The sequence below is a fragment of the Botryllus schlosseri genome, chromosome 11, assembly GCF_051294905.1.
Source record: "Botryllus schlosseri isolate E-star chromosome 11, Bs_hap1, whole genome shotgun sequence".
In the NCBI taxonomy this organism is placed as follows: Eukaryota; Metazoa; Chordata; class Ascidiacea; order Stolidobranchia; family Styelidae; genus Botryllus; species Botryllus schlosseri.
In genome coordinates, this window is record NC_137246.1 from 24880526 (window position 1) to 24899359 (window position 18834).

At 40.6% G+C, this 18834-nt stretch overlaps 2 protein-coding genes and 1 long non-coding RNA gene across 3 annotated transcripts in view; 2 read left to right on the forward strand and 1 right to left on the reverse strand.

Annotated features, from left to right (window-relative positions):
• Positions 1 to 4894, reverse strand: part of LOC145449535 (uncharacterized) — a 109989-nt gene extending 105095 nt beyond the window's left edge. The window contains exon 1 of the long non-coding RNA XR_013918280.1: positions 4861 to 4894. This is a non-coding gene — a long non-coding RNA (uncharacterized LOC145449535). The remainder of the gene's footprint in view (positions 1 to 4860) is intronic.
• The window catches only part of LOC145449520 (tRNA (cytosine(72)-C(5))-methyltransferase NSUN6-like), a 264578-nt gene extending 254218 nt beyond the window's left edge, over positions 1 to 10360 (forward strand). Inside the window, exon 2 of the mRNA XM_080327909.1 lies at positions 7843 to 10360. Within this exon, the coding sequence (XP_080184035.1) occupies positions 7879 to 9159 (1281 nt within the window). The 5' untranslated portion in view covers positions 7843 to 7878 and the 3' untranslated portion in view covers positions 9160 to 10360. The remainder of the gene's footprint in view (positions 1 to 7842) is intronic.
• LOC145449516 (methylmalonate-semialdehyde/malonate-semialdehyde dehydrogenase [acylating], mitochondrial-like) lies at positions 10330 to 18797 on the forward strand. Its single transcript, XM_080327904.1, has 13 exons — positions 10330 to 10420; positions 10489 to 10536; positions 10606 to 10680; positions 11630 to 11791; positions 12535 to 12613; positions 12672 to 12826; positions 12887 to 13034; positions 13783 to 13946; positions 16175 to 16322; positions 16723 to 16904; positions 17100 to 17268; positions 17737 to 17846; positions 18357 to 18797. Exons 1-13 carry the CDS (start codon positions 10391 to 10393, stop codon positions 18456 to 18458), a joined length of 1572 nt encoding a protein of 523 aa, XP_080184030.1. The 5' UTR covers positions 10330 to 10390; the 3' UTR covers positions 18459 to 18797.
• Positions 18798 to 18834: the final 37 nt, after the last annotated feature.

Sequence of the window (18834 nt, forward strand, 5' to 3'; positions counted from 1 at the left end):
CTACCCCCGCCGTCGCCGTTTTTACTGCGACAAAAAGCCCAGAAAACAAAACCTGACGAAAGAAAGCACTCACGAGAAACGGAAGGAACTAGAAAGGGCCGCGGCTTCAGAAAGATCGACACCGAAAAGAACTGTGACATCGGGGACTCTAGGCCGAGGTTGATGTCAGTCTAAGAAGATCGCAACTGCGTGTCGTTCGATATTCTCCTATCTGTTCATTTCATCGCATTGTACAGTGCGTGTGACTTGTTCAGATGAAAAATATAACTCGACGATTATTATTAATCTCCTCTCACGATCTTCTGACTCGTAATATGCGACAGCTGCGGGCGTTGTTACTCCGAAATATCCTCGCAGACATATTGGTGTAATGAAATTGCTGTTATCATTGATCAATTACAACGCATCCTATATCGCATCCTCTAGAAGCACGTCTATAAGCAAATGTGCACGTGATTCGTCCACGTTTCGTGCACTGCACATTAATGATTATCCTGTGCGCGGAAATGGCAAATCAATTTTCAAGTCGTTTAAAGTTGCACCTTTAACTGCACAGTGCACAGTAAGAAATATTTTATAATTTCATGAAGCGTACAGTCATCTTCGTTTGATAGCTGGTGGTAAATAATTAAAATGTGTTGTTACGTAAATTTCATACTTCTAGAGCTTAGGCCACGTGTGCCTTGTATAGCGTGTCCAGGAGGGATGGTGTGAACCTCTGAAAGGTTCCGGTTCGTGTGAACGCGAACCTTTTTGAAAGGTTCTGTGTGAACGCGAACGTGAATGCTAATTCCAGCCCTACATTTCAGTGAAGTGATATTAATGTACACGATACCTAGCAACGACTCGGGCCACATAATGTAGGCTTACCATACGTCCTCTTTTAAGAGGATTTGTCCTCTTTTTTGACTTTTTTGAAAGTGTCCTCGGAGGACGCCCTTTTGTCCTTTTTTTTGAGATTTTGTCCTCTTTTTTGAAAATTTAGGTCAGATTTAGATCAAATTGCGAGCGATATGCCGCAAATTAGCCGAGAAGTGACGCTCCGGCGGGTATTTCGGAGGGAAAAGCGGTGATTTTAGCTCTGAGCGAAAAGAAGACCTTTTTTTAGTCATCCACCTGGCAATGTGGAGAGAAAACGTTATTTTGAGCTGAGCTGTGAGCGAAAGTAATGACCTTTTTTTTTTAGTAAACCGATCACGAAGTGGGAAAAATTTACCGGTTTTTGAGAATTCTTCTCCAGTTTTGCATGTCTGAAATTTCTGAAAAAGTGTCCTCTTTTTACATTTCCAAAATATGGTAAGCCTAACATAATGCCACAATGCTGAAGTACATACTGACTTTTTAAACGTCGCTACATTTATCAACTGGAGCAATCAAATGCTATAATAATCCCATAAAATCAATATCTTCCGTCGCCCTGCCAACAAATTCGGCGAGGATTTGCAAGGGAATATAAGCTTACGCCTTAACGGTCTTGGCAAGATCGGGCAATCTATTCGGTGTCTTGAGTGTTGCTGTTGATATTGAGCAGAGCGTAAAACGGCTTTTACCCCATTAACAAGTTATACAGCTGCAGCCAACACCCCAATCACACGGATTTGTTTTTTTTATGATACAAGAAACATATGAAATCGAGATGGACCCGTACTCTTGCTAGACTTCTTACTTCAGACAACGATATGAAATTCATTGATTGGTTGAGTTGAGTATAGCATCATTCGCTGTCTACCTACATGTAGCGTATTTCGCTCTTGCTGCTGTGTGATTGCGGATCAAGCTCACAGCAGAGAGTCACTAAATATTCACAAACAGAAAGCTGGATATTTCGAGCAAACTTTTGTAACAAAGCAGGTAAAATTTTTGAGATTGTCAAGGTGCATGCTCGTTTAGTGTTGATATTTTTTATGCTGCCTACGCCAAGCATAGAGTGACCCGCAATTGAAATACAATAAATTTCAACTAAATGTGATAAAATGACGTGAACATTGTAATATATGAAAAAAGTTCGCAGGGCAGAACCTACCCAGGTTCGTTTGTGAACGTGAACCTCTAAATTTCCGAGGTTCGCACACAGAACGCGAACGTGAGCCTCACGTTCACACCATCCCTAGTGTTCAGTATGAATACACAACAATCGCAACATAGTCTACATATACACCCCTGAGCTAGAGAAAATATTTTGAAGTTTCTGTATACACACAACTACTAGTCAGGACTTAAGATTAATGGACCACGACATGACATATCGACCATGCCACATCTTTTTGTCGCTTGTCCTGTTGCATTTTCTTACTTTTGATTCAGTGTGTATGCCTTCTCTCTATATCGCCAAGGCCCAGGTGGTGTAGGTCCAGGTGGTGTCTGATTTCAAAGACTACTCCAAGTCGTTTCGACACCTTCCAATATTTCCATTGTATCGCAATCTTGCGATGAATTGATCTGATTAAACTATCAATACTGAGTCATACTGCCTGAAAATACACACGAATCCGCTGCAAAGCCAGTCAAATCGGCTACTCGCCACAAATACAAATTCATTTTCAAGAATATTATTCAACGAACCACTACATAAATTACACCTTAATATTCATAACAAAAAAGTAAAGTGGCTTATGGGCAGTGGTGGCCCTATGAACGGGGGGGGGGGGGCTATAAGTATCTAACAATAACTACGCCCCACCACCACGCTACGCCCCCCAGACCCCCCTTTCGCATCTGTTATAGTTATCTATCTTTAACCGTGTCAAGGTTTGGCCAGATGATGGATTCGGCCATATCTATTATTGCATGCGTGCAAGGATAGACTACATCAAAACTAAGTCATTCTACCACATGCAGAAACGTGATGATTATAGGGATACGGGACTTTTCCAACAAATGCAGAGATTTGATGATGATTGACACATCTGTACGGAATCATATTCTTGCTTGGTACACGGATTTCCATGTTTATTCGCTATTATCCCTGAAAAAAGAGCATAAACCAAAGCGGGGGGAGGGGGGGGGGGCTTCGACCAGCAAGGCCTCGGGTGACCGCCCACCTCGCCCACTGCAAAAGCTACCACTGCTTATGAGTTATAAAGACGAATCGGAACTGTTTGCTTGTGGCCTCCCCGATGTTAGTGACAAAAGTCTCAAACTTCTCCCACCCCTAGGCAGTATACAGACGGTACGCTACCGAGCACTAAGGCTACCGAGCAGGATACATAGTTATTAATAGCATAGCATGTGCTGGACAACAGCACTAACTACCGAACTGCTACCCTATTTACCATGACTTTTTCAAAGCTGCCAGGTATCGGTATTCTGGAGATTTATCCTCAGACAAATCCGAACCTGAGGAGTTTAAAGTACCTTTCAAATTCAATCAGGCATCCTGCAAGACTCCGAGACTAATTTGTAACATTCTAAACGAAGTATAGACAAGATAATAATCGAGCTTATCCATATTTTATACCAATGAAATGTGCAACAGCCAGATCACCATGAAAGGGGTCGGTTAACGTCAAAATGATACGGAATTTATATGATATCTTTAACAAAGCTTAAGCAAAGAAGCCTTCGGCCTATGGCTGGACAAAATTGAGCAACTGACTCAACTATTATAGACTTCTAGTCGAGTATCATCCATTAAATGACGAGGGCGATTTTTGGCATCTCAAAAAAGGTCAAAATTGTATCGATAGGTCAAAAAATGTCAAAATTCTTTACAAAGTTACAACTTTTTTGCAACCTGCATTTGTGGATTTGGACTGTCGACATTTCACCGTCTGTAGCCTACTCTATTGGCCTATCGTTGTAGACAGCCCACCGTCAGTTCAATTTGAATCTTAAACTTTCAAATGAAACAAATAGGTTGCCATGGTGTTATGCTCAACCTACCGCAATATCCCATCTGAAGCAAGACTGGGTGACAGGGTGAGCATTGCATGGTTCATATATCAAGAAGCACACGATGAAACATTGTGATGTAGACACCTTTTCCAGAATGCATCAACACGGTTTGTCAGCAGCAGTGTTCGCACAACTTCAGTGTTGGCAGCCAACAAACTGCTGCTGTTGAACGTTCTATCTCCATTCTTGGCAAGCTGCTTGGTGACAGACACTTTCTACCCGAGAATGTATAGGAAAGTATCTTTTGTTGTACTAAAAAAAATTCTAATTATATCCACCATAATGTGTAATGTAACTAATGGAATTCTTCATAGGGCCAGATTTCGTTAAAATAATTTTTTTTCAGGCCCAACTACTTCGTAAGGACTGACAGTTCCAACCAGAAATGAAGATAAGTAGTACAATTCTAACATTCTGTGAGAAAACACCTAATTTATTTACGTTAGGTCAAATTTGGTCAAAACTGAGATTTTTAAGGTCAAAAAATGTCAAAATATTGATTTTATATGTCAAAATCTTCTGTTATTTTAGGTAAAAAACGCCCTAATTATGACATAACAACGGTATGAATGATGTGGAAAGTTGAAATAGGTACCTTCTATGCTACCACAAAGAATATATTGCCTATTCTGAAGCACATTGAAAAAATTTGGTATTTTCTCGACCATGCCTACTTCATTGCACTTTGTGACAATGTTGTGGGTTGATCACAACTTCACAGATATGTCATCTCCACTAACGTGCGTTGTAGGGGTGTTCAAAAATAACTCTTTTTCGGATCTCATGGATTCACTGATTAAATTGTTAGGTTGCCTATAAAAAAACGCTGCACAACAAATTTGACTCAATTCCTACCAGTAGAAGCCGACGCAATTCCAACCAGCAGAAGCGAGGTTATTAGAGTTTTAAAAAATATTAATTCCGAGTTTTCCCACCGCCAATGCTATATTTTCACAAATTTGAAACTTTTACACTGCAATAACTTCGCTTCTACTGGTTGTAATTGAACAAAAATTGTAATGCATCGTTCTTTTAGGCAACTTATCAATTTTATGGGGTTGACTGCAAAATTTGAAGCTGGTATTTTTTAGAATAAATTCAAAAATTTCAATTGACTCGGCTTCTACTGGTTGGAATGGAGCAAAATTTGGTGTGCCCCGTTTGTTATAGGCAAACTAACAATTTAATCAGTGAATCAAGGACTAGACTTCCACAGTGGAAAATACTATCTCAACTACAATTTTCATTGATGAATTATTTCTTAGCCGTTTTGAAGGGGGAGGCATATTTTGCAGAATTGACCATCACCTTTGAAATTCATACCGTGACCTCACCGTGACTTGAATATGGTCTTTTGCAGTTTAAAAGTGGGTGGTGTATAGCCCTCTACCGTTTACGCCATCGATCGACACCCAATGACATGTCTAAAGTTTTCTATAAGACTGAATAAACAAAATTTTTCTCTAAAAAAATCTCTCTCTCTTTCTCATTTTCCAAGGCTGACGCCCAGATGGCGTCAGAGAGTCAAAAATGATGCCTCAGTGCGTAGCCACCACAGAGGTCCACAGAGCTATATGGTGGTGGTGGACTGGACATTGTCGTGTGAATGTTATTTTCACTGGGGGCGGTATCGTATGTCGGAATATAGATAATAACCTTCGTAGGTTAGTTTGGTTAGTCGGACGTATGTATGAAATGTCATATTTGACATATGGAGCTGTGTAATGTTGATGAAGAGTGCAGAACGTCAAGGATCAGATCGCACATGGTGAATGGAGGGGCTCAGGTTTAGGTGGGTTAGGGTTTAAGGTTGGGATACGGACAGAGGTAGTCAAAGTGGCCAAGAAAGCTACTCAAGTAGAAGTAGAAGTAGAGACGACAAAATCTACTCAAGTACAAGTAGTCGTACTTCTTCAATGAGCCATCCAAAACTACTTGAAGTAGAAGTAGTATTGACTAACTTTAAATCTACTCAAGTAAGTAAGTAGTTTTGAAAACAGTCTTAATTCGTTCGCATGGACTGTCAAAAGCTGCAAATTGAGCTATGCGAAAGGTACAGAGAGCTTGATTCGTATTGATTCATCCGAGGAAATGGGATGCAAATTATAGTATTGATATGAAAATGCGATACTAACTCTTTGTTTACGAGAAGACCCCGTTTTAGAGACTATATCATGTTATGGCGCCCTACCCCATAGGCCCATATTATAAGGCCCCAAGTTTAGACAAAGAGCAATACGGAGAAGCTGTATCGGATACGGTCTCAACACTTTGCGCAATTAGTATATGCGTTAATAACAAATAATGTGGATCGTAAAATCTATATTTAGCTTTATTTTGGGAAGATAGAGGCATTACTATACTCTTGCTTTTATGTTTCAACATGCTGGCCTATGTTCTGCAGAAAAATGAACTGAAAGTGACTAGAACTCAAAGTATGATACTCGGTATTAAAAGTGAAATACAAATAGCACTTCTAAAATGCGGAAAATATATTTCATGTCTTTTGACCATAAAGCTTCAAAGGTGATCTGCTAAAACAGGTGTAACGCTAAATAAATGCCACATTTTCCAGATTAGCAGGACACGTCATGGGCTGCTAGATTACGATATGATAGGTAATTGCTAGATTGTGAAACGGTAGTTTCAAACGTTATGCTGGGTCATATATAGGCTACTGTGATAAAATATTTGATAGGGGAGACAATGCGGTGCAAGCGGAACCACGCAATCCGGTACCTAAATCATATTTACTGATACTTTCGTGAAAACATATTTGTTACTTCACCGTGCGCGAAGCGCAACCAAATTTCTGGGCTTTACTTGACTTTCATGAATATTAAATGTTGGTACTGTGTGAAAACAGCCCAGAAATTCCTCAGGCTATCTTTCGTATTGGGGATTAAACTACTTCTACTTGACAAACTGAAAATAGCGAAAAGTATGTAAGTAGATCACAAAATGTAACCAAGTAGAAGTAGAGAAAATCAGATCTACTTGAGTAAGTACCGGAAGTAGAGGAAAACTACTTGAGTACTTTAAAAAAGTAGAAGTACTTCGTTACTGACCACCTCTGGATACGGGTATCACAAGATTAGGGTTAGGGTTGAGGTTGAGGAGGGGGATATTAGGGTAAGAGGTTATTGGGGTAGGGGGAATTACCGTTAGAGGTGGGTTAGGGTTGGGGTAAGGTTATACCAAGATTAGGGTTGGAGGGGTTTATGGGATATTGGGGTTGGGGTCGAGAGAGATACTAGGGTTGGGGAAGAGGGATATTAGGGTTGAGAGAGGGGGATATTCAGGTCAGAGGTGGGTTAGGGGTAATATCCCCCAATCTTGGGATACACCGAATTCACCATGTGCGATGTCTACCAGAACCTGATCCTTGACTTTCTGCACTCTTCATCAACATCACACAGCAGCTCCATATGTCTAATATAACATTTCATACTCCCTACATTGGCTACATACGATACCGCCCCCGCAGTGGGAATAACATTCACACGGCATGTCTACCACCAACAATACACCATTGTATTGTCTCCAATAATTAATGCAATACACAACGTTTATAATAATTTTTATTTTCAAATTCACCATGAGCCGAGTTCACCGAAGGCCGAGTTCAATGGGCCGAATTCACCATGGGCCGAGTTATCTGGTAATCAAAGATTCAATCAGTTGTAGGCTACTATTAACATTCCTTACCGTACATCAGTTGTTACCTGGATTGAAACCATCATGTTCAAGTGCCTAATCATGTCAGATTGCAGCAAATTTTAAAAGCTGTTGACTCCAGATACATCAAGGCGAAGTTGAGAGCCCCTCCCCCTGGTACTGTTCAAGTTCTTGGACACTAGTATGAAAGATGTGGACTTTGAAAGTTTGAAGTGACCCATCTTGCTTAGTCATTGAAGGTTTTTACCACATTTCCTTGTGTATTTTTAGATCGTAAATACCGTACTGTACTTATAGTGCATAAATATGACAGATTTTATGCCGCCTCCATGTTATACAACGCTACGTGTTTGTAACACAGTAAAAATGGAAGAGGCAATGGAAACGCTGGAGAACTACGTGAACGCAGATTTAAACTTTCGGAAAATATCGTGTCGAGACATTTCCGTCGAACGCCATCCTGTTTTGCGCGATCTACTTCTTGTCAACGTGAAAAAATTGGAAACCGCCCCAAAGTATACCGACCGCCAAGTCATTGTAGATACAGCATGCGGTCTCGCGGTTTTACGCGGGGCTCATGTATTTCTGCCGGGAGTGATCGGTGCTCCGTCGGGATTAAAATCAGGCGACCCTGTTTCGGTATTTGTGGACTTGAAGAAAAAGTGTTTAAAAGGGTCGCATAAGTTTGACGGGCAGAAATACTTCATCGGTAATGGAATCATGAGAGTATCGCGGAATGATATTTTTGCGTCAAGCCTCTGCGTCGGCGGTGTTGCTATCATAATGAACGAACCAATCTATCTAACTCCTTGTCTTGATATTAACTTATTACCGACTAATTTCTTTCCACAAAACCTTCCCTCAGTTGTTGTGGGTCACGTTTTCAATCCGCCGAAGAACTCCATTGTTTTAGACATGTGCGCGGCACCAGGGGGCAAAGCGACACATTTAAGCTCGATAATGCATAACACGGGAAAGATTATAGCGTTAGATAGATCTGGTAGTAAAATTGAAAAAATTCGAGAGAATGCACGTAGGTTAAATTGTGATGGCCATGTTTTTGCGTATTGTGCAGACTCAAGAGCGATAGTCTGCGACAATGCAGTCCAAATATCTGATCGCACAGTTGACTATTCCCCGCCTTATGCGCCAATGTCGTTTTTTCATATCCTACTAGATGCGCCATGCAGTGCTCTGGGCCAGCGACCGAAATTTCCTACTGAGATTGCAGCGTCAAAAAACAAAATTATATCTTCCTATCCAAGTCTGCAGTGGAATCTGGTAAAATGCGCTGTCAAATTACTGGCGGTTGGCGGTACGCTAGTGTATAGCACGTGTACCACAACTTATGAAGAAAATGAGGGTATGGTGGAAAAAATTTTGCGGCAATATTCTGACATCGTTTTGGTCAAGCAATCTCCTCATATCGGTGGTTACGGTCGAAAAGAAGCTTGTAGTCTGAACATTAATCAACTAGAAAAATTACAGTATTTTGATATGACGGCAAAATCTGATAACACTCATCCCGCTGACAATGATACCATAGGGTTTTTTATTGCTAAATTTATGAAAACGGGGAATTCGTGAATCTCAAAAGTTGGATGGCTTTGATGTTGGAATGCTCTTCCCAATTAGCTTCTGTTTCTCCTGCACAGTTGCAGCGTTCTCGATGATCATCAGTCACTAGGTCACTCTCCTCCAGCTACCTTGCAATTACTGTCAATGTCACAACAATGTAGCTATATAGGTTTTAGACTTCTTTAGACATGCTCCCCCCCTTAATGATAGTGAAAAATTTCGCGATCCCCTTATCGTCGTGCCACAAAATGCAACCAGTATGTTAGCAATCACAACGGTTAGTTTGATGGCATGGAACGACATGACTATTGATCAAAGAATTATCAAATATGAAATTCGGACTATACACAGAGAAATAACTATGAACTGGAGGTAAATCACGCACAGTGCGAAATTTTTTTTCAGTTGACAGCAGCTTCGTGCCCCCCTTCAGACGCTTTCACGCCCCCAGTTTGAGAACCACTTATATACGCAAATACACCTACTTCTACTAATATTCATTTTATATCAAAATTTCTTCATACCTGCAATTCACATACTGCATTCAATCAATCTTTTTGTGTCATGAATAATTTGAATTCCAAATTTTGTATTACTGGACAAATTCTCTCTCTTTCCCTTTCTTCATCTCTCTTTCACAGTAATGATATACATGAGTAGGATATATGGCAAAGATTTATTTTGCGTGTCATCTTTCGTTATTTGTGGAGCTGTTGCATTTGCGTCTGCATACTGTGGATACAGCGCTGAAAAAATTGATTGTCAATCATTCGGTTTTGGTCATGTGTGGTATGATACTCCTAATACTGTTCTGCCAGCATGTTATGCTCATTTTGTGCAGTTAGTGTCACGGTGAAACGAGTTCATTAGTCACTTCAAATTGTTTTGTTTGGTTTTAACTATTAGTGCTGACTAACACTGCCTGATTTACGATACACCTTGCTCAATTTATGAAGTAGGCCTACTGTCAGCAAGTACATGAGCTTATGAGCACATCATACTCCTTGCTCTCAATTTATGAATGTGCATGCTGTATAAAATTAGTTTGTGTGTGGTTTAATATTACCACTAAAATCTTTCATATGCTAGTTGAGGTGGTGACTGTGATCAAAATATTTGAATTTTGACCTAACACCCGGTAATATTTCTATGGTTGTGAAATGGTTTTGCAAGTGTTTCGTTTCACTCTTAGCCTCTCGCGTTACAGAAATTTTATCTTAGACTAATTTCTTCTAGCATCATGTTGCGCTCTCAAAAAATATTGACCAAGGTAAGGTTGTGCTGTCTATGCATTTCGCTGGTATTATTCCGATACCGTATATGTATTTGACTTTTTAGGTTCTTGGTTCGGCGAGAACTTTGAAAACATGCCAATATTCGTCAGGGGTACGTTGTGTTACTTGAAAATTATTGATTGTATCATAATTCTTGTTACCTTTCTCATTCAATATGTAGGCGACAACAAAGTTGTTCATCGATGGAAAATTCATAGAGTCGAAGACAGACCGTTGGATTGATCTCCATAATCCTGTGAGAAATATTTGTACCCTAATTGATGTTTCATAAGAGATATATACGTATTGTTATGGTAAACTTGGGGAAAAAATCAAATTAGCAGAGAGTCCTCAAGAGTCCTCAAGCAGAATTTCAACTGGTTATATATTAGCAAGCCAAGTTAGCCCTCCTTTTAATGAACATTTCCTTCCATTTTAGCTCTATGTTTGTAGGCAAAGGTGGGGGTTGATTGGCTTTCACCAAGTTGCTTCGACTCATTCTTTATTTTTCAATGTAATGCAATTCTCGCATGTCGAATTGATTAATGATCATAAAAATGATTATAATGAATGAGACAGGGTGACATATAAGCTGCAGTATAGACCAGTGGTTCTCAACCGCCGGTCCGCGGACCAGTGCCGATCCGTGACAAGTTGCCTGCTGGTCCGCCAGATATACGAGAATTAAGCAACTATTTGCGGTATAATAGAGAAAATAGCAAATTCACATTTCTTTCAAAGGGCGCCGAACAATCACAATCAAGTTAGTGTATTATCGCATTGTAGCTGTGTGTGTCTTGTTCAGATGAAAATATAACTCAATGATTATTATAAATAAATAAAAATAAAAAAAACAGGACTTCTCGAACTTTGCCTTGCAGAAACTTCAATAGAATCACGTAGGAATATCTAGTATCAAAAAGACACTACTAAATTGAGTTTCCAATATTACATTCAAGTTGTCGTGATTAAATTTAGGGTAAATATTAGTTTTTAAACGTTCACAGGGCCGCGAAGTGTGCTTGGAAGTTTTGCAGGTCCGCGAGGCCAAAAAGAACCACAGGTGTAGACCATCTATCAAAATAGTTGGCCTATGTACCTGTACATGACACTAAATTAGCTATATAATGATCGTTTTCTTCCTCTGCCTAAAATGCTGATTACCCGAGCGCCCAGTATTATCCATATCGGTCTTTCTCATGCAGGCCACTAATGAGGTCATCACCCGCGTTCCCGAGTCCACTAAGCTGGAGATGGAAGCGGCCACCGCCGCGGCCTCTCGCACGTTCCCAGCCTGGGCTGACATGTCCGTCATGTCGAGACAGCAAATCATGTTCAAATACCAACAGCTCATCAAAGAGAATCAGGTATGTGCAGGCAGACGGTGAGTGCACGAGTCCCTTGGACACCAATCCGTAAGGACTAAAAAAAAGGTCGTCACTACGGCTTTTTTGTGCGCAGCTTGTATTTTCTGTGGGCAGAGAGTAGTTTGAATGATAAACGATTTGCAACACACAATAAACATGATGTTACATTAATTAGTTATTAAATATTCGGTTAATGCGATGGATGGTTGGTCTTGTTTTTAATGAGATGGTTGACGATGTCTTAATTGCTGGATTGGTGATAGACGGAAGAAAATAAACTCAATATCAAGAAGTGGCTTATTGCTGAGCTAGTATTTTTTATTAAATTTTAATGTCTTATGTCGTAGTTGCATAGTGTACTGGTATTCATATTGAAATAAACCTGAATATTTCGGCCGACACTCGTCATGGGTAATGGTCAGCAACTAATAGAGCATTGGAGAGTACATTGTATATCAACAAGCGTATCGCCACATATGACGTCACTTGCATGAAATTTCGAATCGAGGTGATCGATTGTTGATATGCAGTGTTCATTCCAATTCTCTACTAGTTGCTGACGATTACCCCTGACGAGTGTCGGGCGAACATATTCGGGTTTATATCAATATTAATATACTATCCAATTGTATATTGAAGTTATGTCCATTCAAGTGATGATATTTTTTTTTCAAAATTCTTTAATGGTGCCACTGAAAAAGGCTCATGCCCCTGGTTCGTAACGATCACTCTTTAATCTACAGTCTGAGATCGCAAAACTGATCACGTTGGAGCAAGGCAAGACATTGGTAGACGCCGAAGGCGACGTGCTGCGAGGCTTACGTAAGTATCGCTCGCTTGTCGATACCGGGAGTGTGATGTAATCGGATGGTATCTTCAGAGGTTGTCGAGCATTGCTGCAGCATCACGTCGTTGGCTCTCGGAGAATCTCTGTCTTCCATTGCCAAAGATATGGACACCATTACGTACAGATATCCGCTCGGTGTGTGTGCCGGTATCACCCCGTTCAATTTTCCTGCCATGATACCGCTTTGGGTATGACTCACAGTGTTGAATCTATGATTTTTTGTGCTGACATCTGTCGAATGAATTCAGATGTTTCCGATGGCTATGGTTTGCGGCAACACCTATGTTTTGAAACCATCTGAGCGCGATCCCGGCGCAACCATGTTCTTAGCGAAATTGGCTCAAGACGCCGGGTTTCCAGATGGTACCTTGAACATCATACATGGATCTAAAGACGGTTCGTATTGTTTCAACAAAGTACTGTTGTTTTGTGATTTATGGATGGATAGATTTGACATTCTGGCATGATGATGTTTTAAACTAGGGTTTCGCTATTTCGTAGTGACACGTGTCGTCTTGATTCTTGCAAATGCTGCTGAAGGCAGGGTTGTAACCAAGTCACATGGCTCCGAGTCACAAGTCAATCTCAATTTTATAGTTTTGACTCGAGTCAAGTCGAGTCATTTTCAATTCCCCACCGAGTCAAGTCCGAGTCCCAAGTCGGCGAGCAGAAGGTCGAGTCCAAGTCACTGTGTTGACTGCTCAGTTTCCAGTTAAAGTCTTTTTAAACCAACTTTATAACTATGGTTGGTGATAACTAATGGTTCGCATTTATAATATACTAATTTTCCTCGCTTTTAGCGATTTCTGGTCGCATTTTCAAGTACCAGTGCTAATAGACGAAATCTCAATAGTATGGTTACTTCACTATTCTTGAAAATTAAAATGAAATGTCGGTCTGAGTCTCGAGTCATATGACTTTGTTCGAGTCATGCATAATGACTCGAGTCCAAGTCTAGTCAATACACAGATTGACTCAAGTCGAGTCATTTCCGTATTTTGAGAAAATGACTCTAGTCAAGTCGAGTCGTCAGAAAGTGGTGACTCGAGTCATTACAACCCTGGGTATATCGTTAGCGGCAACTTGCTGGGATGTAGCAAAGGCGTAGTCAATTCTTGCCGTTATACCTTGCTTTGTATTGCAGCGGTAAATTTCGTCTGTGACAATCCCACGATACGAGCGATTTCGTTCGTGGGCTCAAACCAAGCCGGAGAATACATTCACGACCGTGGCTCTCGTAACGGAAAGAGGGTGCAATCCAATATGGGCGCTAAGAATCACGGCGTGGTACTGCCTGATGCGAATAAGGTAAGCATGTCTGCTCAGGTATAAGTGAATATAGCAATTTCCGAGTAAGTAAAAATTAAATATCCTAGTCTTAGTTTTGATGCCAGATGCGAATAAGGTACCATAATGACGTACCTAGTAGGGCTGTTCAAAAATAACGTTTGTTCTACTGGCTACTTGGCAAAATTATTAGGTTGCCTAAAAAACGCTGCACACCAAATTTGACCCACTTTTACCCTGTAGAAGCATTGCTATCAAGGTTAAAGTTTTGTATTTATTGAATAAAACTAAAAAGTAAAGTTTGTCAAATCTTACCGGCTACCCCATGCAATTGTCGGGCTGCCTAAAACAATGTTGCACACCAAATTTTGTTCAATTCCAACCTGTAGAAGCGAAGTTATTGAGTAAAAAATTTCGGATTGGAAGATAATGGTGTAGATTGTTGGGAATTCTTCCATTATTTATTATAGGACTACCCACCGTAAATACTGTTTTTTGAAATCCAAAATTTTGTACTCCAATAACTTGAGTAGTGGGAGAAGGAGTAATTTGTTACCGACCAGCTCTGGATGCGTCCCGTGTTGGGACTGAACAGTAGGGTTGTCCATAATTTGGAAAATCTCACAAATGCTGCGTATCCATGTCTCATTCAATAGATTATTGATAAAAAACGTCGATGCGCCTGCAATAAGCTCACAGGAAAGTCGTCAAGATTTGTCTAAATGCGTTTGAAAGTGGCTGCTGCAAAGTGGGCGTACCAGCGACCATAGAACGGCGAGAAGACTAGTAATCACGAAATCACAGCGCTTGATCGGGTAATCGGCTATGCTTGAATGATTACGACAGTGGCGGCTTGCTGATCAGCTGGTAACGGCTGGTCTGGTAACGGCGGTGAATCTGTAAGCGCATTGTAGGTTGGTCCGCAGATGATGATTTGAGATTAATTCAGGATATGTTGAGTAACATATTACATGGCGAACAAAAGACAGCTGCTTCACAAAAACGCTTAATACATGACTGGCTTATTGTGAAGGTAACCTTTGTAGTCTGTGTACCTTGTTTTCATCGAGGGAAAGCACTAAAACACGCAAAGAAACATTGTAATGACACTTCTGCAAGTGGCGTACGAATTTCCAATTTTCACAAGGGATGTACCATCATTGATTGCAAATATAAATCTTAACAGTGGCACTACTTTGTCTGATCTTATTAGGCTCTTGTCATGGTATATAATTAAAGCCTTGAATGCTCCAAGGATGGGCTGAATCGGTAGTTTATGCGTGGCACTTGTCAGATTCTTACAGCATAATGAATCTACCCGTAAGTGCTGTCAAAGTCCTCAATCATACCGCAGAAAGAGATCTAAAGTTAAGCACAGACTATGCTGGTAGGGCCAGCAAAACTACAGTTTGCTTGTAGAGCTTAGCCTGTCCTAAATGAATCGTAGATCATTACTGGCTGCATCACGACTAATGCTTGAATCAAACCAGACATTATTCTAAAAATGCATTGAAGCGATGCGGTAGTTACACTTCTTCAGAGTTCCAATGTGAGCTACCTGGTCAGTCCACATATCATTTTGTGAGCATACAGAATTGTTCCCCGCAGCATCCATCTCACATGGTGTGCTACACCAGTTTGGCGATGGCTAATACTTTACCTGCACCCAGAAAAGCAGGAGGACTTGGCGTAATCGCAAGCATACCAGACTAGATATTTCTCGGATTTATACTTAGTTCTACAAGTTCACAATTATTCGTTGTTACACCTATGCCATGTCTGCAATAGGCTATTGCTGCTCTAAACCTATCGTAACTTACTTCAAAAACTAAAACATTCAATGACCAGGTGTCACATAATATTGTCAAATCACCAACCTACAATGCGCTTACAGAATCATCGCAGTTAGAAAACTTCTTGAACGAGAAGAAGCATGTAATCAGCAAGCCACTGCGGTTGTGATCATTCAAGCATAGCTGATTAACCAATCAGGAGCCGTGATTTCGTGATTACTAGTCTACCCGCCGTTCTATGGTCGCTGGCACGCCCACTCTACAGCAGCTACTTTCAAACGCATTTAGACAAATCTTAACGACTTTGCTGTGAGCTCAATTCAGACTCATTGACGTTTTTTATCAATAATCTATAGAATGAGACATGGATACGCAGCATTTGTGAGATTTTCCAAATTATGGACAACCCTACTGAACAGTGAACAACAGTACAATAATTTTTTTTCAAACTTCCAGGAAAATACCCTTAATCAATTGGTGGGCGCCGCGTTTGGGGCGGCCGGACAGCGATGTATGGCGTTGTCGACTGCGGTTTTCGTCGGGGATTCAAAGGAATGGGTCAAGGACTTGGAGGAGAGAGCTAAGAAGCTGAAAGTCAACGCTGGTAAGCTGGAGTACGAGTCGGATAAGTTTCCAGCTTGTCTCTTGCAGGCAGACTTGGTCATTAACATTGTACTTGTGCAGTAGTGCATACCTTTCATGCGTCCACGAAAACGCCTGTTCTCCGTCACATTAAAGACACTTTGGTGTTTTTCAGCCATACATAGTTCATTTCACTTTGTGACAATGCTGAGGGTTGATCGTGACTTCAGAGATATGTTATTTCCAGTGACGTTTGTTACATGTTTCTTATGCTGCAATACGGCCAATTAAGGTTTCAAGGCCTCCACAGTGGAAAATTGTTTGTGTGACCCCTCGGACCAATCCAATACTTGAGCACTTTGAAGGAAATCGTTTCTTCTAATTCAGTACCAAACAAGTACCTGACTACCCTCTACTTGCAGGTGACCAGCCCGACGCCGATCTCGGCCCGGTCATATCTCCCGAAGCCAAGCAGAGAATTTGCGACCTGGTCCAGTCTGGCGTCAACGAAGGAGCCAATCTTCTGCTCGATGGACGCGATGTCACGGTCCCGGGTTATGAGAAAGGGAATTTCGTCGGACCCACCATCTTGTCTGGAGTCAAGGTAATGTGTTGTATTCCTTCTCACGGAGAATCGTAAATAGCAAATAGCAATTGATTCACCTGGTTGATGAAATCAAGTAATCGAAAAATCAAAAAAATCAAATTCTTGTTAAAAAATTCAGACTTGATGAATTCTCCTCCGTTTCTGTTTTTCAGGGCTTATTCCTCTTGTCATTTGTGTGAAATATTTTTACAGCCCAACATGGAGTGTTACAGGGAAGAGATCTTCGGGCCCGTTCTGGTCATTCTGGAGGCTGACACTTTGGACGACGCGATATCGATGATCAACGACAATCCGTACGGAAACGGAACTGCTATTTTCACATCCAGCGGAGCAACGGCTAGAAGGTTCATCAACGAAATTGGTAAGATATGTTGAATGCTTGGCTAAGTTCGAGGATATAAAGTGGAGAGCCGTAGCGAAGGATTTTAGAATAACTCGACCATGATTGTCCGTCTTATGTTCTTATGACTTCATGCCCAGCTGATTCATTGTAACGAGTATTTTGATATCGCAACAGTATGGATGATATGGAATGTTCGAACATGTACCTGTTATGCGACCACAAACAATATATTGCCTGTTATAGGCTACATCTCATTAAAGATTATTTGAAATTTTGTTACTGTAACACCAATCAAAGTTTACAGCATCCCGCCGTGTGACATGGTATCGGAACTATTATTCTCGTTGGTAAATCAACTCTTAGTGGCAGTAGCATAGGCCTATATTTTCAATACTCAAAAAATCATCCCTCTCCACTTGTCTGAAGTCTCTAGAATTAACACTACAATCTATAGGCCTAATTGTGACTTTGAATATATGTCTCTAGATGTTGGCCAAGTGGGAGTGAATGTACCTATTCCGGTTCCATTGCCAATGTTTTCGTTCACTGGTTCGCGAGCATCATTCCGGGGGGACGTCAACTTCTATGGCAAACAGGTGCGTATTTTATTTCTGTCTAACGTTTGTGTTTTACATAGGCGCTATCTCAGTTGTTTGAATGCTTATCTAATCCATTATTATCAGTTGACTGTTTGCACAGACAAGACCAGTACACTAGTCGATGTTTGCAGTGGTCTAATGTGTAAACAGTAGATTGCTTATGGAAGTCTTCGAGCCGTTTAGGAGACGTTGGGGTTATAATAGTGTTCGGACTATGAAAATTGTTTTTTAAGCAAGTTTTAACTATGTTCCCGAAGATTGTATATGAAAACTCTAAAACCAGGTTATACAACTCCATTAAGCTATTGTTGAACAAGCCTTATGAGATATTTTGGGGCTGTAATGGTTTTGGATAGTTGTTCTTGGACTTTGAACATGCTATGTTCCCGAAGGTTGTAAATGAAATATTTTTAAATTATATTGTAAATCATACTGAACCAATTCATGTAACCATTATTTTGATTTTGCAAAGATTTATGGAGTTGTAATTAAAATTTACCTTCGCAGGGTATTCAATTCTACACTCAAGTAAAGACTGTTACCCAGCTCTGGAGGCAAGAGGACGTTTCTCATTCCAAGGCGGCCGTCGCCATGCCTGTCATGCGATAAGGCAAAACATGAGATATCGTTGTACAGGAACTGGCTTACCTACTAGACACCATCAGCTCATGTCACACATTCAAAATTTGAAGATACTATGAGTTCCAACGTTACCAAAGTCTGTCTGAGAGTACAAATATATGTTGTTCCAGTAATCGTGAAGGTTGAACACTTTGGTGTTCTCAGCTCGGTATATATTGCGGAAAAACTTTGAATCGGTTGCTGTTTCTGATGAAATTGTAGTGTTACTACCGATTGGTCCAATAAAATAGCTTTATGGTCGTATGCAATTGTGACCTTACATTGTTTGAAGCAATATGTGTATAAAATACAACCCTCATCACAATTGTTTTGTGCTCGCATTGGGAAATTAGACAGTATTTGG

What these genes read in the sequence shown, in the direction of transcription:
- LOC145449516 (XM_080327904.1), top strand. Translation starts at nt 10,391, where the DNA reads ATGTTGCGCTCTCAAAAAATATTGACCAAG. An exon ending in GGATTGATCTCCATAATCCT is followed by an intron (nt 10,681 to 11,629) that starts GTGAGAAATATT and finishes TTTCTCATGCAG; the next exon opens with GCCACTAATGAGGTCATCAC. An exon ending in CCATCTTGTCTGGAGTCAAG is followed by an intron (nt 16,905 to 17,099) that starts GTAATGTGTTGT and finishes ATATTTTTACAG; the next exon opens with CCCAACATGGAGTGTTACAG.